General features: G+C 41.8%; 1 protein-coding gene across 1 annotated transcript; it reads left to right on the top strand.

Moving 5' to 3' along the window:
• The first annotated feature begins 2,640 nt into the window (after positions 1-2,640).
• On the top strand, positions 2,641-16,897 carry SRI (sorcin). The gene is made up of 8 exons (XM_036864150.1): positions 2,641-2,808; positions 3,686-3,769; positions 5,817-5,886; positions 13,110-13,153; positions 13,945-14,092; positions 14,332-14,445; positions 15,488-15,546; positions 16,518-16,897. Exons 1-8 carry the CDS (start codon positions 2,755-2,757, stop codon positions 16,542-16,544), a joined length of 600 nt encoding a protein of 199 aa, XP_036720045.1. The 5' UTR covers positions 2,641-2,754; the 3' UTR covers positions 16,545-16,897.
• The last annotated feature ends 6,287 nt before the right edge of the window (positions 16,898-23,184 follow it).

Below are 23,184 nucleotides of genomic sequence, written 5' to 3'. Positions count from 1 at the left end.
AAATAAATAAGTAGGACTACATCAGACTAAAAAGCTTCTGCACAGCAAAAGAAACAACAGAATGAAAAGGCAACCCATGGAATGGCAGAAAATATTTGCAAACCATATATCTGACAAGGAGCTAGTCTCTAAAATACATAAGGAACTCCCGCAACTCAATGGTAAAAAAAAAAACCTAATAACCCAATTTAAAAATAGGCTAAAAACTTAAATAGACATTTTCACAAAAGAGACATACAAATGAACAGCAGGTATACGGAAAAATGTTCAATGTCACTAATTATCAGGAAAATGCAAATCAAAACCACAATGAGATATCACCTCATACCTGTCAGGATGTCTATTATCAAAACAAAAACAATAGACAATAAGTGTTGGCAAGTATTTGGAGAAACTGGAACTCCTGCACATTACTGGTGGGAATTAGAAATGGTGAGGCTGCTATGAACAGTATGGAAGTTCCTCAGAAAATTAAAACTACCATATGATCTAGCAACCCCACTTCTGGGTATATATTCAAAATAATTAAAAACAGGATTTCAAAGAGATTTTACACCCATGTTCACTGCAACATTATTCACAGTAACCAAGATGTAGCAGCAACCCAAATGTCCATCTACGCATGAATGGATATTTTAAAATGTGGTATAGGGCTTCCGTGGTGGCGCAGTGGTTGATAATCTGCCTGCCAATGCAGGGGACACGGGTTCGAGCCCTGGTCTGGGAAGATCCCACATGACGCGGAGCAACTGGGCCCGTGAGCCACAACTACTGAGTCTGCGCGTCTGGAGTCTGTGCTCCGCAACAAGAGAGGCCGCGATAATGAGAGGCCCGCGCACCGCGATGAAGAGTGGCCCCCGCTTGCCGCAACTGGAGAAAGCCCTCGCACAGAAACGAAGACCCAACACAGCCATAAATAAATAAATAAATAAAATTTAAAAATTAAAAAAAAAAATGTGGTATATACATACAATGCATTGTTATCCAGCCTTAAAAAAGAAGGAAATCCTATCATATTCTACAGCATGATTGAACTTCAAGGACAGTATGCTAAGTGAAACAAGTCAATCACAAGAAGACAAATATTGCATGATTCTACTTATATGAGGCATCTAAAGTAGTCAAACTCATAGAAACAAAGTTGAATGGTGGTTGCCAGGGGCTGAGAGGAGGAAATGGGGAGTTGTTCACTGGTATAGATTTTTAGTCATGTGAGGGGAAACGTTCTGGAGATCTTCTGTATAACACTGCATGCTTTTAACAAAAGTGCATGGTACACTTAAAAATTTGTTCGGTGGGTAGATCTCATGTTGTGCTCTTACCACAATAAAAAATAGTAGGGAGAAAAAACCCAAAAACTCCACACAGGCCAAAGGACTCATATGTCTAATCTACGTTGATGATGGCTGTGGTATTTGCAAACAGTAATCAACTTCCTGAATCAAACACAAAGCAAGTAATATATAGTTTATTTGATACAAGACAATAGGGACTATTAGAATTTTCTCACAATTCAGGACTTTGGCTTTTAGCATTTGGGTATCCAAAAAGAGGACCTGAGACGGAAGTTTATACATAAGAGGAAAACAATGACTCTAGTGAGAACACAGACAAGGAACTCAGTATGGAGGAACCCGGTCCACCACGGTGAACAAGCATAGTACCTCACACAGCGGGTGCGCCAATATTTGTTAAACGTTCATGACTCATTCAATTTTTCTGTGCAACCTCCATAGCAAATACTGCGAATCTTGCTCATTATTGCATTTCTTAAAACGTTAAAATTCAGAAAAACATTCTGCGTGACTGAAATTACATGAAACCAAACTAAACAAAAATCTCACATCTGAATTGCTTCAAATTGTTTAGGAAAAAGAAAACTGTGTGGAGTAAAGAAAACCGTTTCCTGAATCAACTGAGTGAAGTTCCAAGTTCCAGCTCTCTTACCCTCCTGAATATTTACCAGCACACTCTCAGCTTGCGCTAAATTTTTCTTGCATAAAAAGTAGCTGAGTAATTTCGGAGAATGGGATTGTTTTGCCTAAATCATCCAGATAATTCAAACAACTCAATTTCTAATAACAATCTGGGTGAGGCTGCCCTGCCCAGTAAATGCTCTCTATACTCCCCAGGCCATAGCCGAGTCACACCCAGCTTAGCCAGGAGATGACAGTGTCCCCTAGCAAGGAAACACGCTGTTATTGTTCAGTGATACGTGCAAACGCCAGCCAACGCTCCCCAGCTCTCTGTTCCTCAAGTTTATTCCTGTTTCCCGAGGGCGCTTTCAAATTTTGATTTTTCGACGAGGTCTCCTTTCCCCGAAAGCACCTAAGAGCTGCCCTAAAGCCTTCAGCCCCTTCCCCCAATACCGCACTCTGCTTAGAGCCCGTAGGCCTGTCCAGTAAAGTTATTTAAAATAAAAAGCGTAACAGAAGATGTCCAAGCAGGAAGAGAAAAAGAATACCCCGGGAACTGGGTTAGTGTCGGAACGTGCCATTCGTTTCGAAGGGAGGAGAGTCCCCGGTGCGAATTGTATCGCGGGTCTGAAGTCACTTACCGGACTTGCGATTCGTCAGGGCCTGAGTACATAAAACACCAGAGACCGGGCGGAGCGCAGGAGGGGGCGAGGGGCCGGAAGTGGAGCCTGACAGGGCCGGCGAGCCTGAAGCGCGTCCCCCGTGGGCTCCGGTGGTGCGGCCCGAGGCGGCCGCGGCGGGGAGGCGGGAGGCGCAGCGCTGCGGCACAGAGGGCAGCATGGCGTACCCCGGGCACCCTGGCGCCGGCGGCGGCGGCTACTACGCAGGCGGGGTGAGTGCTGCCCGCCCGGGCTCGCGGCCGGGGTGCGACCCCTGGACGCCGGGGGCGCCGAGAGGCCACACGTGGCGACTGCGCGGGGGCGGCTCCCGGGCGCCCCCGCCCTGCCAGCCGCCTCGCCCCGGGCCCCTGCCGACCGGCCTCTGTCTCCAGCGCCCACTTTCCCTCTAGCCCTTCTCCCCCCGGCTGGCTGCGCGGGGCCGGGGCACGGGTGGTTTTGACCCAAGAAGCCCACCCTGTGACTCCCGGATCCGCGGCGTGAAATCGTGCACATGGGGTGTTGCCTTCCTCTCCGCCTTTCCTGAGAGCAACAGCCATTTTAATCTAGAATAGTCCTGCGGTCCACTTCTCCCTCTCTGAAAGAAAGTGGGAAAAACAGGAAAGTCAGGGAAAGTCCGTTAGAGTCAAAGACCTCCGGGAGGAAGGCAGCCTCGCCCTGCATCAGGGATGCGCGTCGTCGTGGGAACTGTCTCCAAAAGAGAAAGTTCCCTCGCCTTGACACACCTCACCCCTCCCGAGGCTACACCTGTCTCAAAACGCTTTAAAAATACCATGAACGCTAGAAAAATGTAAGTTGCATGCCCAGGTTGCGTTTATCTCAGTAGCCTGCGGGTTAACGGGGATTTGTAAAGTTGCTTCACTTACACTGATGTCACTGTCAAGACTACTCATTTTGACCCTAGCTGCCGGTTTTTAAATTATAACGGGGTGAGAATGGGAGAAAGAGGAGGAATGATTGCAGGTAGAGAGTTCCGGGTGGCAAACGACTGACAGCGAAGGCCTGGCAATTGCCTGGCTTTGCATGAGGCACTCAGTGGTGAAAGAATAAAACTTGGTCAGCGGAATGATGCATTTGTTTCCTGTCTTACAGTATGGAGGGGCTCCCGGAGGGCCTGCGTTTCCCGGACAAACTCAGGATCCGCTGTATGGTTACTTTGCTGCTGTAGCTGGACAGGTTAGCTTTTCCCTTTAACATTAAAGGACTGTCAGATTCTACATTTGTATTAACCTTTGTTATAGTGGCACAGGAAAACAGCCTTTCCTCTGGAAAAGAATTCCTTTGCTTCTGCACAAGAAAAAAAAAAAGAGAAGTTCATAGGCAGTTACTTATTTTTGAATATTCAGAACAAATTAGATCAAAGGGTTACTTGTGTTTATGTTACATTCAGAACTAAACTTGTGATTGAATTAGGGTCAGATTCAACAGAACAGGCTAGTATAAGTGTGCTTTGAAGATATGTAAGGTAGAAAGATGTCTTTACAACTGAATTGTCAGGGTCCATAGTGGTTTCCAGAGAAGAAATACCAGATCTGCTGAACATTAAACGCTTCTTTGTACAATTAAAAGCATGTGGTACTAGTAATTCTGTAGCCAGATTCTAGGGGACACTTTCTTTGGGTAGAGTTTGGTTGTTAATCAGTGACCCCCTTAGGAAATAGGTATTTATGGTAAAAACCCACCAGCTTCAAAATAAGAAAGGTACTATATTTTTCTTACTATCAGGAAGTTAATCTTCTGAACAGTTTAGTTCCTCTTTGATGCAGATGCTGTTACTAGGTCAGCTCTTCCATGTCCTTATTAGGTGTTGTGGTCTACTGACCCAGAGAGAGAATTAAGGTCAGCACCCCAAGACCATTCACTTCTTTACATTCTAAGTCATATGACAGGCGGTAGTGCATCTTGAGGGAGGCCCCTTCCCCAGCTCCCAGGTCACTGAATGTATATGGTAAATAGACTGTTGGTATAACCCAAACATGTCCAGAGGGGGTGTCTGTGCTTATGAATTCAGCTTAGCTTTGTTTTGATCAAAAGCTAGAAATAACACAATCTTAATGTGAAAATGCCTTAGACTATTATGGAATAACAACCTACAACCACCTTTTAGAATAGCACTCTTAAGAAATACCGTTTGAGAAACACTGGAAAATTGAGTCTAAAACTGAAAGAGCTGCCCCTTAAGTATCTGCTTCATCTGTTAGTGATCAGTATCTTTGAAACCACAAGACACGGCAAAGCTCAAGACTCCTTATTCTTAGACTGCCTGTGCCTGCAGCCATGTAAGTGACCCCCCCTGCTTAGCTTTCAGCAGCCCCGGCCTGCAGCAGCATGTCCATCGGTTTCCACATTATTGATCATGCCCCTCGTCTAGAACATGTAATAGTCATGGACTTGAGGATTGAGGTATTTTATTTTAAAATCCCTAAAAATAACATGTTATCTAGTTCTGACCTAGGTCAGCCAGTGAATAAGCACGGGGAGCCTGTCTCCCAGGTATAATCGTGATCCAAAGAAAACAATTCATCACATCATAAGCAAAGGTGATCACAGAGGACGCTTTCTGTGGGAACCAGACTTTTCATTTACTGATGTCATCTATGTACCCTGCTCTCCACACACCCTGACAAAAAAACAAGCTAGAAAGAGTAATAAGACTTTTAATCAACTACATAAATAATTTTATTTTAAAACGCTTGCTTTGGCAGATTCCTAGCTCAGACTGAGAGTAGTTCAAGACAGAAACTAGTTTTATTCATACATTTAAAAATATCATGTCTCAGTGGAAGAAACTGAATTCACCTCACTGTTTTATTAAAAGAGGAACCTTATACTTGAGAACGTTTATGCCAAGTCTAATTCGGGAATTTAGTATTACCAATACCTTTTCATCATTTCCTCTAAAGTATAGGTGTAAGCAGCTTTCAGACTTGGTTAATTCTTGTGTAATGATTATTTAAAATAAAGCCTGAAATTGAATGCCCACTTTACCTAGGTATTAAGAAATGTATTTTTTGTTTATGGCCCTAATTATACATTTGTGGAAGAGGCCTTAACAATTTGTCTTTCTTTCTACTTTTGGCAGGCATCCCTTTAAAAAAACTCTCATGCATGATAATATTCATTTTCTTTACCATTATTGCTACACTGAATACTGAATGTAAACAAAGAACTAGAAAGTACAAATCATGATTGTGATTCCTTTTCCTATTTTTTTTTTTTAAAGGATGGACAAATAGATGCTGATGAATTGCAGAGATGCCTGACACAGTCGGGCATTGCTGGAGGATACAAGCGTAAGTTAGGAGCCCCAAAGTGTCTCTAGAAATACTCTTGTGTTTCATATTTCAGATGTTACTTGTGATTATTATAGCCTTCAAGGAATCTGAGCTTTTCTGATCCAGCAAAGTTAAGAATTTCAAAAGCTGAATTCGGTTGGTTCTTTTGTATTTCAGAATGTTAATTTGAAAACAGTTCTTACTGAATCATTCCACACCACCCACCGGTTTAGTGGGTGTCTTGGATTTGGGTTCCATGTATCTGGAACCATTCAAACCAATGACAGTCTATGTGGCCTCCTCAGAAAATGAGGTAAGGTGCTGAAATGAAATCCACCAGGTCAGGTGTCGTTAATGATAGGAGCTAACATTCACTGCTGTTTGCCAAGAGCTTATTCTGTCTCTGAGCCTGGTGGCACTTAGGGCTTTGAGTGGCTGGTCCTGTGCACCTGGTCCCAGAGTGGCCTGTCCTGCATGCCTAGTTCTGAGTAGTTGGTCCTACCCTCCCTTTTCCCCGGTGCCTGGTCCCCAACCCCTAGTCCTCAAGGAGCCAGTTCTGCACTCCTGGTCTCAGCTCCGGGCAGCATGAACGCTCACCTTGACATCCCCCAGGTCTTTCCTCTTTCTACATCAGGCTAAGTAAGACATGCCCTTCCTAATTTCTAAACTCTTTAGAGTAGTCCTCCTTCCTGCCACCCCCCAGTTCCTCACAGACTGCCCCTGTACTTACACCTGCTTCCTGCCTTTTGACTCTGCATGAGCTGCAGAGAGGGAACTCCTGCCAAGATGCTGCATCCCACACATGCCACATGCTTCCCTTCAAATCATGTCTTGACCATGATAGAGAATAGTGTCTTGGCTAATGTACATGACCTAGCACCTTCTCTGCCAGTTGTTAATTGAGACAGAACATCAGATCGAAGCCTCAACTTCCCAGTAAGCTGTGAATTGAAACACTCAAACTAGGGAGTTCCCTGGCGGTCCAGTGGTTAGGACTCGGTGCTTTCACTGCGGTGGGCCCGGGTTCGATCCCTGGTTGGGAACTAAGATCCCTTAAGAAAAAAAAAAAAACAACATTCAAACTAGAATTCACACTTGAGGACCCGTAGTGGCCATTTTTGACTGTTTGATATGGCACAGTTACTAGGTGGCTCTCTTTTTAAACTACTTGCATATCCATTTTTATCATCCTTTGTTTTATGACTTCAGTATCCAATTAACATTTCCTAGTTGTGGGAATTAATACAAAAGAGGAACCTTTTGCATTTCTGTCATCTACCCTGGTCCTAAACAAAAGAAGCCCTTTTCTAGATTAGGGATTTTTTTTTTTTTTTTAAACTATTGTAGGCAATACCTTTAAATCGTTAGTCGTTAACCTCAAGCAATTGGAGCTGGTGAACAAAGAAGGTCTAATAGCAGAGTTTACAGAAGTGAGCCATGTCACAGCATAGACTATTACTCTACACCCTTTCAGTAGAAGAGGTGTGGCCGGTTTTCAAATCGAACAAAGTGGGCAGTATATCCTTGGAGAGCAGTCCTTTTAAAAATTTCATTTGAGAAAGCTGCATTTACTAATGATCTTAGATCACTGAGTTATAGAAAAGACATATCCTGAATCATCTGGATCATGTGTTTGAATTAATTTGCTTGCTGTCATCTGGTTATGGAGGCTGTAATGAACCACAAAACCATCTTGGTTGTGAGATGTCAGAGTGAGTGTTGTAACGCAGAAGTTATACAGCCATTGGTCTTTCCAACCCAGCTTCCAAGCCAGAAGGTGCGGACGGGGTCTAGGGGTGGCAGGGGGGACAGAGAAACCTATGGCGCCTTCTTAACCAGTTTAAGAGGGCATAGTCATGCCTAGAGGTGGCGCTGATGAGGGAAGTTGCTCTTTCTTCCTCGAGTGTAGTAGTTGTTCCTCTGTGGTAAGGTTGAGAGAAACAACTGCAGGTGGGATTTTCCTGCTAGGTCTGTTACATTGTGGATTTCCACTAGAAGAAAAGTTGTTTGAGGTATTTTAGCAGAATGAACAGGAGAAAGGAGATAAGAGTCAAGATAAAATTATAACAAAGATTCTTTTGAAATTATTTAAAATAGGATTAGCATTAGTAAAAGCTCTTTCTGGGGAAAGAAAAATACTATTAAAATTGAACAAGGGTTCTCCTCACCCAAACTTATTAGGTGTCAGTGTTCTAACTCATTGGAACTGCCCAGAATGGTGACTTTTCTGTTTTGTTCACTGCCTACCTCATTCCCTCCCTTCTCAGTCCTCTCACAAAAGAGGAACAGATTTCTGTTCTCCCTGGCGAAGAGCTCTAACCTGTCACTCTCCTCCTCTAAAAATCCTGAGTAGCTCCATGGTGCCCATATAAAACAAAAGCCAGACAGCCTCGCAGGAATTCCGTCTCCTCAGTGATGCAGCCTCATCTAACGGTAACTTCTCCCACTTCCTTTGCCTGTCCGGACTTCACTGCTTCTCTCTGTGCTTATGCAGGTCCCTAGCTCTACGTGGCTGTCGCCAGATGTCCCCAGTCTTTTCTGTTGTTCAAAACTTGGCTTAAATGCTGCTTCTTCTATGAAGTCTTTCTTACCAAGAAGGAGCCTCTCCTCAACATCTGGTAGTTTTGGGTGCCTCCATTATGGCTTACCATCCTCTACCTTGTGCACATGACTTATCTTTAACTTCAGACTGTCAGCTGGGCCAGGTTCCAGTGTCACGTTTGTATCTCCAATGTCCCTGGTACCCTGAGCCCTGCACATAATGAATATTTAATAGGCATTTGATGAATTAATGAGTATGGAAGACTTCCTAAAATGGAAAAATCATATACCCATATTTGAATTTTGACTTAAGAAAGACTGATATTTACCTAAGGGATTATACATTACTTTTAAGTATCAGTGAAAATCAGAAGAGTCCGTTTAAAACCCATATCCTCCTTAGGCTCTTTGAGAGGGGTATACAGCTTCCTGCATAGGGATGAGAATTCAGTCTCACGTGTTCATTCATTTGGCCAACCAACACATTTCTAATGGACACCTACCACGTGGTAGGTGCTGGGGTCTGCAAGCACCAACAGTGCCTGGGGAACACGGTGCAAAGCGCTGGGGTAGGTGACGGGTTTACCTTTTACTGTAAGCTGTGGGGTCACATCAGAGGGGCCAGTAACCCAGACAGAGGTCAGGAAAGTTTTCCTTGCAGAATCAATACCTCAACTGAGGAGAAATGAAAGTTGAGCAGAAATGATGCAGACCAAGAAGTGAGTGAGGTAGGGAAGCTGTGTGCCGGGCAAATAGAACAGTGTGTACCCAGAGATGAGAGGGAGGATGGTTCAATCAAGGAACTGAGAGAAATTGACCAGAGATAGCTTATGGGGTTGAATGAACAGTAGGAAAGGAGCCGAACTGAGAAAATATGTGTGTGACCTTATATGCCAATTAAGGTGTTTGGACTTCATCCTGAGGGCAGTGGAACACCGCCACTGGGTCTTAAGTAGAAGAGCACCTATTACCCTGGCTGTGCGAGAAAGACCAAATTGGGGAGTATGGGTGTGGGGAACGTGGGGAGTCAGGGATACCAGTTAGGTGGCCCTTGGAGTCAAACAGATGAGAGAAGTGCTGACTACACTGGGGATAGGACAGTGGGGCTGGAGTTGGATGGGTCCTAAGGCTGTTCAGAAGGTGATCAAGTGTCAAGGGAGAGGGAATTGTGGACTTGCCCAGGTTTCTGGCTCAGGGGGCTGAGTGGGTAATGGTGTCATTCATAGACCTGGGAGACAGGGACTGGCTGCTTCCTGGCCGCCAGAAGCCTTGCTTTACATCCAAACACAGCTGGCCGTGTCCTGTGGTTGGCACTGTCCTGTGATTGTCAGGCCCTCTGGAGCAGCAGTCCTTACACTGCAGCAGCTGCAGCGTCACCTGGAAGGTTTGCTGAAACCAGATTGCCGGGCCTGCTGTAGCATTTCTCATTAGGATCTGGGTGAGACCTGAGAATTTGCATCTCTAAATGGGTTTCCGGGCCTGCTGGTCCAGGTTGAACCAGCTGCTTTAATGTGACTATATATATATATATACCCCCTGGGGATCTTGTTAAAAGCGCAGATTCTGATTTTGTTGGTTTATGTTAAGGGCTGAGATGCTGCAGTTCTAAAAGCTCCCAGGTGAGGAAAAACAAAGAGTTAATTACAAGGGAACACCCATAAGGCTATCTGCTGATTTCTCTGCAGAAGCTTTGCAGGCCGGAAGGGAGTGGCATGATATATTCAAAGTCTTGAAAGGGAAAAACCTGCAAACTAGGATATTCTACCCAGCAAGATTATCATTTAGAGTAAGAGAGAGATACGATTTTTCAGACAAGCAAAAACTAAAAGAATACAGCAATACTAAACATATCCTAAAAGATATATTGAAAGGGCTTCTCTAAATAGAAAAGAAGCAAGAATCTATAGGAAAGAGAAAAGCACAATTGGAAAGTAAATCATTTAAATAAGCCAGTATCCAGATTAAAAAAAAAAAAAAATCCCCAAAATATTTTTGGAAGCAATGATAACTACAATGAAGAGCAAAAGGATAAACGTGAAGACGTAAAAGAGGACATCAGAATCATAAAATGTGGGGGAGGACAGTAAGAAAATGTGGGTTTTTTTTTTTTCAGAATGTATTTGAGCCTATATGACTATCAGTCGAAAGAAACTAGATATAGTAGTGGGTTAACATACTTGAAAAACAGGGTAACCACAAATCAAAAACATACAGTAGATTCACAAAAACCAAAAAGAACTGAACACAAGTGTAATACAAAAGAAAACCATCTGTTACAAGGCCTGCGCTTGCCCAGTTTTAAGACCGAAGAAAGAGCCCGGAGTCAGCTACAGAGACATCAGTGGTTTAACGGACGTGGGAGCTTACACGTCTGAAGCCAGGTCCTGGAGTGGCACCCCACCGTGTGCAGCAGAAGGCCGGCGGGACATGGCAGCAGGCTTCACTCCAGAGGGGAAGGGGAGACTGCCAGTTACAAGGCGGGGTTACCTCAGGTGGGCTCATTCGTTACCAGGGAAGCCAGCAGAGGGGCACTCAACGCCCCTTCGATAAGAACAATCACCAGCTGGGGCCCAGGGCAAGTACGTAGGAAGGCCAGTCCTGTGCGTGGGGTAGAGGTGACGCAGGCCCTGGTCGGGCAGCAGACGTACAGAGAGCAAGAGAACAGCCATCTTGAGTGGCCTGACCATACACCATCAAACCACAAAAAGAAAAACGAAAAGAAAAAAACAAAGAAGAAACAAAAGCTCCCAGGTGATATTAATAACAGCTAGTCCAGGAATCACACTTTGAGTAGAAGAGTGGTCTCAATCTTGACTACTCACTAGAATCATCTGAGAAGCTTTAAAAAAAAACAAAACAAAACTAATGCCTGAGTCCCACAGTCAGATTCTGATTTAATTGTTCTGTGGTGGTGGTGACTATAGTTAACAAAAGTTGTTGAGAGAGTACATCTTAAAACTTCTCACCACACACACAAAAGGTAGCTATGTGAGGTGATGGATGTGTGTTAATTAGCCTTATTATGGTAATCATTTTGCAGTATATACGTATAGAAAATCATTACAATGTACACCTTAAACTTACACAATGTTATATGTCAATAATATCTCAATAAGGCTGAAAAAATAATAATAATCGTTCTGTGGTGCAGCCCAGGTGTCAGGATCTTTTAAAGCCTCTGGGTGATTCTGATAAGCACCCAAGGGTTGAGAACCTCTGGTCTCCACTAGAGAGACTTCATACCTCCACACAACTTAAAAATCAGAATGAAGAACCAACCAACTCTTTCTCAAAAGTGTAGAAAAGTGTTGCCTCCTCTCACCTCAGAGAATTGTCTCTGTGGATCAGATGGAGATTGAAGGACCAAAATAGAAATAGTCCCCAACCTTTTATTTCAGGGTTCCAGGATATGCCAAACAGAGGAATCTATTAAAACTAGAAAACCTATAGTTTGTAATGTTTGGAGACATTACAGTAATAAGAGTTAGCTTAGTTGTGTTTTAAATTCACTTTTGTTAGAGATAAAAATGAAGCTAGTAACAGCTGTAAAAAACGTTCTGTGTGCATCTTAACAAACTTGTCACATTTATGCTAGCTTTGACCACGTGACCCTTGTCACTTCTTCCTTCTAGTTTTACAGCTTCTTTGTACCTCAGAATACTTCCTCAAAGTCATTGGTAAGGTGCAAGGAATTCTTTATTTTAAATTTATTAATGCTTAGAGTACCAGTAGGCCATTAACCAATAAGTGTATTCTAGCTTGATTGTCTAAGTGAGGTATGGAAATGCCCTCAGAACACCCTTGAACTGTAAGTAAACTAAAAAGGTTTCTGAACAGTGGCCATCACTAAGTGGGTCATCAGGTCTTAGTCCAGAATGCTCTTGTTTAACACACAGTTCTAGCAAGCGTATTTATCTTATTGTCTATGAAAAGAGGCCATAGGCTGTTTGGGGTAGGAGGTGACCATTCAGTGTCTGACATTAAAGGGAAAACAAAGAAAGACAAATGATCAGACTCAGAGCTAGCAAAACCAGCTAGAGTCAATTGTGAGTAGGAACAAAGCAACCCAACCCTCCCATTCACCATGGTGGATAATAATACATTGTGGTTCATTATGGTGAGTTGAACTCACTATAATACAGTTTCAAAGGCAAGAAAGAATATAATACTTTTTAAAAACTATGTTAGAGAAAAGTTTAAGCTTATCCAAAAATAGAGGTAATTATACAGTGAACTCCTGTATACCCATCACTCAGCTTCAACAGTTATCAATGTGTTGCCATTCTTGTTTTATCTATAATCCTGCCCATGTTCTTTTAAAGCAAATTCCAGATCTCTTAACATTTATTCCACCTACAAATAACTTCAGTGTATACTTTTCTTAAAGATAAGGACACTTTTTTTCCCCCAATTTCAAAACCATAAATCACACCTAAAAATATTAACAGTACTATGCAAAACTTTTTAAAAAGATTTCTATTAAAGTTGTTAAAATCAAATTTGGGTTCTGGATGGAATCCTATCTAGCTGGAAAAAAAAATCGACTTCAAAGCTCCATGAATTTAGTTCCATGTAGATTGAGCAGCATATAAAAATAAAAGTGTATAAATGATCACATTCCTAATTAATTTGAACGTATCCAATGTAATATGAATTTTTGAAATTGTATTAATATGTATGTACTTTTCTTGATTTAACAGCTTTTAACCTGGAGACTTGCCGGCTTATGGTTTCAATGCTGGATGTATCCTTTACCTTGATTGTGGCCTAGAGTATTTTTTCTGTATAAAAAAAAAATCCTTCCTGAAGGAATTCATCTAAGGATTAATACCCGGTAAACACAAAGTGACAAATGACCACAAAAAAGTTTTCCGAAATCATTAGCTTTCAAGATGGTATTTGGTGTGAAAAAGGAAGCAAGTTTAGTAAGTAAAACATTCGTTATTTAAGAATTTGGGGAAGCATCAAAGACAAACAAGTATAGAAACCGGAGCAGTCAGGGAGGCTTTTTCACCGTGACATTGATTGCCCTGCATGATTCAAACCTGGCCTTCAAGCAATGGGATTTTTCACATCACAGTTGTAAGACTAGTTTAGCTAGTGCTGATGGTACGGTTCTTTCATCCCACCTCATTTTCCAAAAGTGAAAACAGTGGGTCTGGGAGGGCTTACCAAGGGAGTGTCAGGGCTAAAGAGGACCCCGGACAAAAGGACAAGCAGCATGGCCTGGGCCACCCAGAAAGTGCAGCCCAGTTTGGTTGTGACAGGTGGCTCACAATGGCCTCGTTATTTCCTTGTAATCACATCATATCAATTATCTTTTTTCCCCGGGGGAAATAGGTACCTCAGCGCTTTTTCTCCATAGGCCCTTTTTATTATATCATTAGTCTCTTGTCCTATCACGTCCAAAAGAATGTATAACATTTTTAACCTTTTCAGCAGAAAGAATATTAAATTCCCTTATCCTTGATCTTTGATTTAATCACTAGAAAATGTTGTAAAATAAAGATGTGCTAATCCTTGATTACAGTTCAGAGAGATATGTCAGGCACAATGGGTTTCAACGAGTTTAAAGAACTCTGGGCTGTACTAAACGGCTGGAGACAACACTTTATCAGTTTTGACAGCGACAGGAGTGGAACAGTGGATCCCCAGGAATTGCAGAAGGCCCTGACAACAATGGGTGGGTATGACTGACTCCACCTCTCTGTTCATTGGTAGAAGTAATTTTTTTTTTAAATTTCTAAAACTAAGTGCTACATGAAGGTGGTTTCTATTTGTAGAAGTAGTGCATATTCATAATTTAAATGAGCCCTCTCAGTCCTAAAAATTTGGGGGGGGGCTTGATTATTTTTAATGGTCTTGTAATCCTTGATTTTTTTTTTTTTTTTTTTTTTTCTGGATGATTTTTCTTCCTTTCAGGATTTAGGTTGAGTCCCCAGGCTGTGAATTCAATTGCAAAACGATATAGCACCAATGGAAAGATCACCTTCGATGATTACATCGCCTGCTGCGTCAAGCTGCGAGCTCTAACAGGTGTGTCCTTTGAGATCACTATTAACCATGTCTGGCAGAATAACTGTTTTCTCAGAAATTTTTTCCACATTACTAGGTAGTCTGCCGTTAAAATAATCCTAACTAAATTCCCTGGTGGTCCAGTGGTGAGGACCCTATGCTCTCACTGCTGAGGGCCCAGGTTCGATCCTTGGTCGGGGAACTAAGATCCCCCAAGCCAGCGGTGTGGCCAAAAAAAATCCTAACTAAACTTTACTAAAATGTTCCAAAACATAACAAGCTAACTGATATGTTTTTGATCAGAGTGTGAGCAATATTCTGTGATTTCTCCCTAGAATGTGAAATTCTTGAAAAAAGTAAAATTACCCATTGGTAGCTCTTTCCTATTTCTCCTGTTGGAAAGATTTAAAATGGTGGTCTCTGTTTCAGATGTCCTTCTTAAATGTAGCTGTATCAATAATCTCTACTTTTCTCTCCCCTCTATTCTTTTTCTTTCTTTTGTATTTTTTTTTCTGGTTTCGTTCCTCTCTTTAGCTTTTTACCCTTTTTAATATCTGGTTTTATGATTTTTTTGCATCCTGACACAAATTTGAGGGTGGATTTTCTTATTAAAGTAAATCCTTTTCATTTAATAGGACAGAGCTCAAATGGGTGGAATATCTGATCACAGCTGTTTGTCATATTAAAGACTCCATCCATCTATTTCCTAATTAAGCAATATCTATGTTATTAAGAAGTCGGAAATTCTGTGCTTCCATCACAATTAAGGAATGGTCTTGGAAGTCAGTGCAGCTTTTACTGACTTTGGGATGAGGCGTTTTCTTCCAGCTCCATGTTGAGAAAGACAGTTGGCCAACTTCTGCACGTTGTGTTACTTGGTTGCATATTAAATCTATTCATATTGGTACAGTTGGTTTTTTTGCTTTGGTCTTTTGTTTATGCTGGCTGGTTGTACAACTTAAATGTTACTGCATTTTGAACCCAGTGCCAACATAATTAACTATTATAATTTCAGATAAGATGCTTAAAAAAAACTCATAAATTTTACTGTGGTGTTTTACAGACAGCTTTCGAAGACGGGATACTGCTCAGCAAGGTGTTGTGAATTTCCCGTATGATGATGTAAGTCTCAGTAAATTTGGAACTGACAAAATACAAAAATGCACATATTTTCGGTTTAGCAGCTGCTGCAGTTATGAGTACACTTTAAAAAGGCTTGTGTGTAAACATGTTTATTTCTTCTGCTTAAAGGTGTGTTCTTCTTCAGTGTGCATTAACTTCTCAGGTGACAGTCCCGCTCTGTTTCCAAGGACGGAGAGGTGGCCTGTAGAGCAGAAAGTGCATAGGCTTTGGCCTCAGAAGGGCCACTTAAGGAATATCTGAACGTCCTGACCCAAGTTCCATTTTCCCTGAAAGATGGGTAATCAGCCCAGCCTTGCAGGAATGCTGCAGGAATTAGCAGTGCCCAGGGCCTCACTGGTGTTGGAAGAATGCAAAAGAAAACTGAGAGCAAAGGCAGAGTCTATTGCTGTGTGTTTGGTGGTGAAGCAAACATTTCACAGCAAATACTGATGCTTCTACACTCAGGTTTCTGATTTGCAAGGGAAGGGTCAGATATTCTGTTTCTGTGCATCCATATACTGGCATGCTAGAATTTATTTTAATAAAGCAGATTTTAAGGGAATAAACCGTTTTAAAGGCAGTCTGGTAGAATAGTGGGTTAAGACTGCAGTTCTGAAGTTCCCCATGGGATAGAATGGTATAAACTGTACTGTTACTTGTGAGTAGGTGCCTTTGATCATGACCATGTCTAGAGTAAGATATTATTTGGAATTTAAATAATTCTTTGTCCATTGGGGTAAGATCAGCTTCTTGTAAGAAGCTTTGATGTGAGAAACCCATTGGGTTTTATATATTAGACTGCTTCCTTCAAAAAATGAACCTTTCCACTCATCATTTACTCCTATTTTGAAAAGGATTTTTTTTAATCCACAGTTCAAATGAGAATACCAAAAGGTAAACTGCCTGAAAGTAAGCTAGGCTGTATTCTGTGTTCTGAGGTCTGCAGTGTAATGCTGATTTTTCTCTTTCAGTTCATTCAGTGCGTCATGAGTGTTTAAATCAGGAGGAAGACCTATGAAGATAATCCACATTCATTCCGACTGGAGTTCTCCTTTGCTCTTTGCCTTTGGTAATTGTGTGCAAACTTACACAGCCACTTTTCCTTAACAGCTGTTGTAAAGGTTTATTACTTTATGTACAACTGAAGTTTTTAGTTTTGATAATATATTCTTTGGAATGTTATTAATATCAGATCCGGTCAGTTAAACACCATTTAGAACTTCCTTGAGCCATTGTTAATCATGCCTTATTTTCTTGCTAAGCCCCTTTTATGTAAATTTAAGTGTGCAAATTGTTTAAGGCACATTATGTATTTTTCATTGTAAGCTACTAAAACCTTTTCATCAGACTACAGCTGTTGTCGTCCCTCTTTTAGAAGGGCTTTTACGTGGTATTGAAAGCTTTATGTGTGGAGTATTCTCGTCATGTAAATGGTTTAGACCCACTTGGATGCAAAAAAAACAACAAAAAAACAAACCTGGTAATACATGTCAGGAATCTCCTGAGTGGAAACTTAACACAAGCTTAAAGGCTTACAGGTATTTTGATGGCTGTATAAATGGAAACTGGTTGAATAATTTGAGTGGCAAATACTGCCTGTCATCAAGTTCCTTCTTGTCATCACCCATGTAGACCTTTGCTAACTGTACTTAAAAATCTTGAACATGATGAGCTCAACGATGTAAAACAGAAAATTGATAGGAAAAGACTAAAGGAATATATGAAAATAGTAACTGAGGTTATTTTTGGCTAATGGGATTCTAGGTGACTAATTCCCTTTATGCATTTCAGTATTTTCCTAGTTTTCTATAATGTGTGTGCTTTCCTTTTAAAATCAGAAGACGCTAATTTTTAAAATGGTGATACATCCATTTTGATACGCCATGTGTTCACACTTACATTAAAAAATATACACAGTACAGACGTAGAGAATGGACTTGAGGACACGGGGAGGGGGAAAGGTAAGCTGGGACGAAGTGAGAGAGTGGCATGGACTTATTATATATACCTCCAAATGTAAAATAGCTAGCTAGTGGGAAGCAGCCACATAGCACAGGGAGATCAGCTCGGTGCTGTGTGACCGCCTGGGGGGGTGGGATGGGGAGGGTGGGAGGGAGGGAGATGCGGGAGGGAGGAGATATGGGGATATATGTATATGTATAGCTGATTCACTTTGTTATACAGCAGAAACTAACACACCATTGTAAAGCAATTATACTCCAATAAAGATGTTAAAAAATATATATATACACAGTAAAAGGACTGGAAAGAGTATACAAAAATGTTGATGTGACTTCCACTGGAAGTCAGAATTATGAGCTCATTTTCCTTCTTCCTGCTACTCTTCCAAATATTCTCTGAGAAGCAAGTATTACATTTATAATGGAAGACATTTTTTAAAAAAATTTTTAAACCATGTACTAGTAAGGTCTGGATTCTAATGCTGGCTGTGCCTCTTACTAAATATGTGGTTTGATCATTTTAGATAAACTCAGAGCCTCAATTTCCCCATCTTGGAAAGGAGGTAATACATGCCTCCTGGGGTAGTCCGAATATGAAAAAGTGTTGGCATGATAAGCACCAATAATGTTTGTGTTTCTTAAATTTAAAGCTGGCCTGGTTTGCTCTTTTTAGCAAAAGAGCTTAACAGATAAAACAATGAAATCAGTCTCCCTGCCAGCAAAATATCTCTTATTTTAGGGCACAATGTGAGAGTAACCATTCAGATGATCAATTAGTTGTCAACGAATGAAAAATAAAACATTTTCTAAGCATCTTTAGCCTCATTCCACTAACTTTTTTCAAATATTGCGTGCGCGCTCTCTCTCCCCATATATACACACATGCACACACACACACACACACACAGATATATACATTTAACAAATATTTATTAAACCCTAACTTATGTATTTCTGTCATGTAGTCACACTCAGGCTACATCTCAGAATGTGAGTCAATCTGCTTTCTATTAATTTCATGGTGAGCCTAGGTTTCATTCCAGATATATTGTCTGTGAGGTCACAAAGCCTGGCTTGAGCCTGAGCTGTCCAGAAGAGAACTAATGGGGGCTCAGAGGACCAGGAGACAAGGAACTCACCTTCAGAGTCCCAGCACCTGGAGGCTTCAAATTCATCGGGATCCTCTGAGGAAATCATAGTGTAAGGAAATGGTCATTTCCTGGGTGACTAAGGTGGTAAGGAAGAAGGCCCTTACTGACCAAAGGTTATGCACCATTTTTGCACCATCTGACTGCTTTGGTAGGTCCCAAGGTGTGTTGCATCAGTCATGGTTCTGAATTTGCTTTTGGGTAAGTGCTAAAGTGTTACAAAACTATGTCTCTGGAAATAATTCAGCTTTAATTATTGATATCCTTATCTCCTCCACTTCTACTTTCACTGTTTCTTTCTGAAAGCATACAGCCTGGTCTTCAGTATGTCCTACAGTTATAAAGTTTCCTTCCCCTTGACAAACATGACGTATCCATCCTCTTTCTTTAACACAGCCAAAATCCTCATTACAAGTGAATCTTGTGTTGCCTTATTTCTGTTTTATGGTGGGTTCTGTTTCACTCATTATATACATCCGGTGCAGCCTCACCGCCTTCTTCAAAACTGTTTTTTGGTCTACTTTTCTTAGAGCATCTAGTTGGAGCATAATAAAGCTGTGAGCTCAAACTTGAATACTTCAGTCATTTGGAGAATTAAGTTCCTCAAATCACCCCAACTCAAGATTTAATTTAATTTTGGGGATGAGTGCTTTATCATGGTGTGTCAAGAGATTTGTGATTATAAAGTACTTACAAGCCCTCTCTGAGCACTTCCATAGGAACGTGGCCGCAAGAAGCCTGTGCTTCCCCGGGGACAGTTGGCATAGATTTGCACCACAGCAGTCATATTTCATTAATCAGAGCTCTCACTCCTATTGAGCCAAAAAGTCTAGACTCCACTTCAGCGTGATGTCCCAGGCGGTACCGTCAGTCCGCGAAACGGCACGTGAGCGAGAACTTCAGCTATCTCTGAGCTAGACTTTGCTTTTGCTTTGCTGAGTGTATTACTGTTTCAGTGTTTCTCTTAGTGGATTATTATATGCCTAAAATACTATAAAGTGAAGAAATGGAGCTATATGTAATCACCATTTTTCTAATCTCATAATAAATGTTACAAACCCTTGGTCAATGACTTCTGTTTTCTCACATTAAAAGCAGTAACTTTACTTAGAACTGCTTTTTTCCTCAGCAGACTAGGAGCTGAAGGCAAGGAAGTTCCAAGTGCTGGGGTAAAGACTGGTAGATGAAAGGGTTGCTGGGGAGATGATGAAAAGGCCGGGTGCAAAAATTCTTTAGGCAGTGAATTCATGGACCTAAACTGAGCCCATCCAAGGTGCAGTGCTTTACAGTCTGACACAAGTGAACTCATTAAATAAGCACCACTGCCTGGGCTCTAGGACAGAATATAGTAAATTGATCCTTATTAGGGTGAGGGAGAAAGTGTTCATGAAATAAGGCAGGTGGATAAATAGAGAAGACTCCATATGTCACCCAGCTGGGGCAACTGTCCAACAAAGTAAGCGTTCAGGCTTCACTAAAGGATCATGGTACTTCTCCCCATGCCGATGGTCCATTCTAGAACCACGTGGAACAGAAAAGAAAGAACCCCCAGCAGCATGCCCACAGAGCTTCTGAAAGAGAAAGAGTGACTGGGAGAAAAGTAGGATTAAAGGGAGTCATGCATCAAAATAACAAATCTTTTATTGAAAGTCACTTTATTGATGTTACAATAAGAGTAACAAAGAAAAGTGTGGTACCTTATTAGCTTCATAAGTGAATACTAATAAAATTGTGCCAGAAATTTGAACCTTAAGTTACAGTGACCTTTAAAAACAGCAAGATTTTGTTTACCGACAGTATAACAACTTTATAACTTGAACAGCCATGAAACAAATCGCACTTGATCTGGAAAGCAGTTGCCATGTATTTCAGTTGCTGTTTGCCAAAACCCAGTAATAACGTTCACAGTAGCTTAAGAACCCGAAGTGCAGAGTAGCCAAGAGAATATAATGTTAAAATGAAGCCAAACTATATACACCTGATTACCTGGTTACCAAAAGTGAAACGGTGCTGCCATTAACACTTCCCCAAGCAGTGTCTTCCACTAGCTGTAGATGGGACATCACCCCTTGAAGATGATAGATGTGGAAAACATCAGTGCAGACCTACACTGGCTAACATATGAACTGCTATGTTTAGGTAAAAACGCTCAGTTTTTAAAAGAAGTTGTCTTTTTGTGATGCTAAATTGGAGAGGCAGGTCTCTTCCAGCAAGTTAAAAAAGGAGCACGTGCTTATTATTCTGAATAAACCTTTGCTAAGCATCTTTGAAGTTAGTGTAAAAAAAAAAGTTTTCCATACAAAACAAAGATGTTGGGTCATTTTTACCCATTAAAAAGACTGGCTGTAGAATCACAGTTTGATTTTGTACTGGATTAGAAAAGTGGGGTTTCTCATCAGGCAGTGATACACATGTATAATATAACAAGAACTCTTGTATTATTACTGAATAAATGTATTAATTCCTATCAGCACTTTCTGTATTGTGTTATCTAGTGTAACTTAGCACCACTGTGTTTAAAGATTTGGGGGCTCTTTGCATTTTTTAAGAGCTTGACCATCAAAACACAAATCCACATCTGAAACTTCATAAAACGAGAGACTCAGCCCTAAGGTAAACGTATCATAGTATAGTACAGTATTGTATGCATATGTATTTTTTAACGAGAGGAAAATGCGCGTTTCTTCAAAAACTCATGAACTCTTCAAAAACAGTACTGATGAATGTGTTAAGCGTATTATCTCAACATTGCTCGACTCATTGTATGCCTTTTTGTAAACAACGAAAAACAGAAAAGAAAAAAAAACACACTTTTTCCGTGGTTTTGATTTCAAGGACACCTAAAAGCATGAAATGATGATGTCCTTAAGCCAAACCCCTGCCAGCCTTGAAGCACCTCCAGGTGCGATACAGGTTCTATGAACAATGCAGCAGGGACAGCCACGCCAGGCATTGGCCCCTTACGACCAGACAATGAAGCTTTACACAGCCAACACAAACTGCAAAGCACACAGGTCTGCCCTAGGCACGCAGCATCTCTCCCTATCATACCACCGGCGGCCGACCTGTGCTCTTCCGCTGGCTTGGCTTCTGAGTTCTCCCTGCGACTCTCCACTCTGCTCCTATCCAGGGCTAAATGCCCCATGACCTCCCAAGCCTCGCTGTTTCTTATCTCCCCTCCAGCCTGAAACACACCCTGACAACCAATCTCTCAGTGACTTCCCAAGTTGCATAATCCATGCCCAGATGCCGATGGAAGTCTAAAAGTGCCTCTCTCCCCTAATTCCACACCCCCATGGTTCCCCTAGTGCCAATTCAGGCGAAGAAGTGACTTACCTCCATGACAGTGAAAGTTCCTAGTCAGGAGAAAAGGTCTGACAGCTACTGAAGAGAGAGCGACTTTGGAAGTAGGAAGGGTCTGGAAGCATCTCTCAAACCCACAGTGAGAATGCTTACTGTTTGTCAGGCTATGGATATAAAGGACAAAAATACTAGGCAGGTTTTGTTGTTTCCGAATGTTTGTGTTTCTACCTATAAACTGAACTGCAAGATGCTCCATTTGGGGGACTCGGACAAAGAAGAAACACTCCTGACTTCTAAGATCCCGCTCCATCTTTGTTTTCTCAGCATCTGCAGGTGGGGTGGAAAATTCCTCTTGGAATTGAAAGCACCCGCCCACAGAGCAGATGCTATGAGCATGCGCGGAAGGTTCCCAGCAGGTGTGGCTGCTCCGCCCCCCCCCCCCCCCCCCGCCCAGACCCCAACACACACGCAGAGCCAGATAGGCTGTTCCCTCTCAGCTGATTTTCACAAGCGCAAGCTGGGCTCCTCAGGGTCCAATAAACAGGGGAAGCTGTTTAGGAAAGTTCTTAGCTCTGCCAGGCTGGAGGAAAGTTGCTGCCTCCGAAATCAGAAGTCTTAGCCCCTCAGAAAATATCTCAGAGGAGAAAAATTCAAAGTTTGAGCCTCCAATTAAGCCCTGTGTTTGCTTCGTATATATTTTAAGCTAATAGAATGAGAAATTCATCTTGACTCAATTTAAGAAAAGAAGTATTTGAGTGTCAGTTTTAGAGGAAACATAGACGGGAAAGAAAAAATAATAATTAGGAGCATAAAAAAGTAGACATTATGCTACAAATGGGAGTCAGAACGTTTCATGTAAAATTCATGTCAACTTACCAACTGGTACGATTGTACTTAAAATATGCTGCCCAGGGACTTCCCTGGCGGTCCAGTGGTTAAGACGCCGTGCTTCCACTGCAGGGAGAACAGGTTTGGTCTCTCGTGGGGGAACTAAGATCCCACATGCGGCTTGGCCAAAAAAAAAAAAAAAAAAAAAGCTGCCCATAGGGGGCGTCCTGGTAGCAGGGGGCGGTGTTCTATCAGGCTGCGGGGGCAGCAGGCCTGCTTCCCTCCCTTCCCTCGCTGCCTTTATTCAGCTCCCCTTCCCATACACTCGGCAAGCTACTCGGTAAGTTCCAGTATATTCCCTTTCCTTTTTAAGTAAAATAAAGTAAAATAAAATAGTC

Source organism: Balaenoptera musculus, chromosome 9 (assembly GCF_009873245.2).
Source record: "Balaenoptera musculus isolate JJ_BM4_2016_0621 chromosome 9, mBalMus1.pri.v3, whole genome shotgun sequence".
Classification (NCBI taxonomy): Eukaryota; Metazoa; Chordata; class Mammalia; order Artiodactyla; family Balaenopteridae; genus Balaenoptera; species Balaenoptera musculus.
This window is presented reverse-complemented; position numbering and strand designations above follow the sequence as displayed.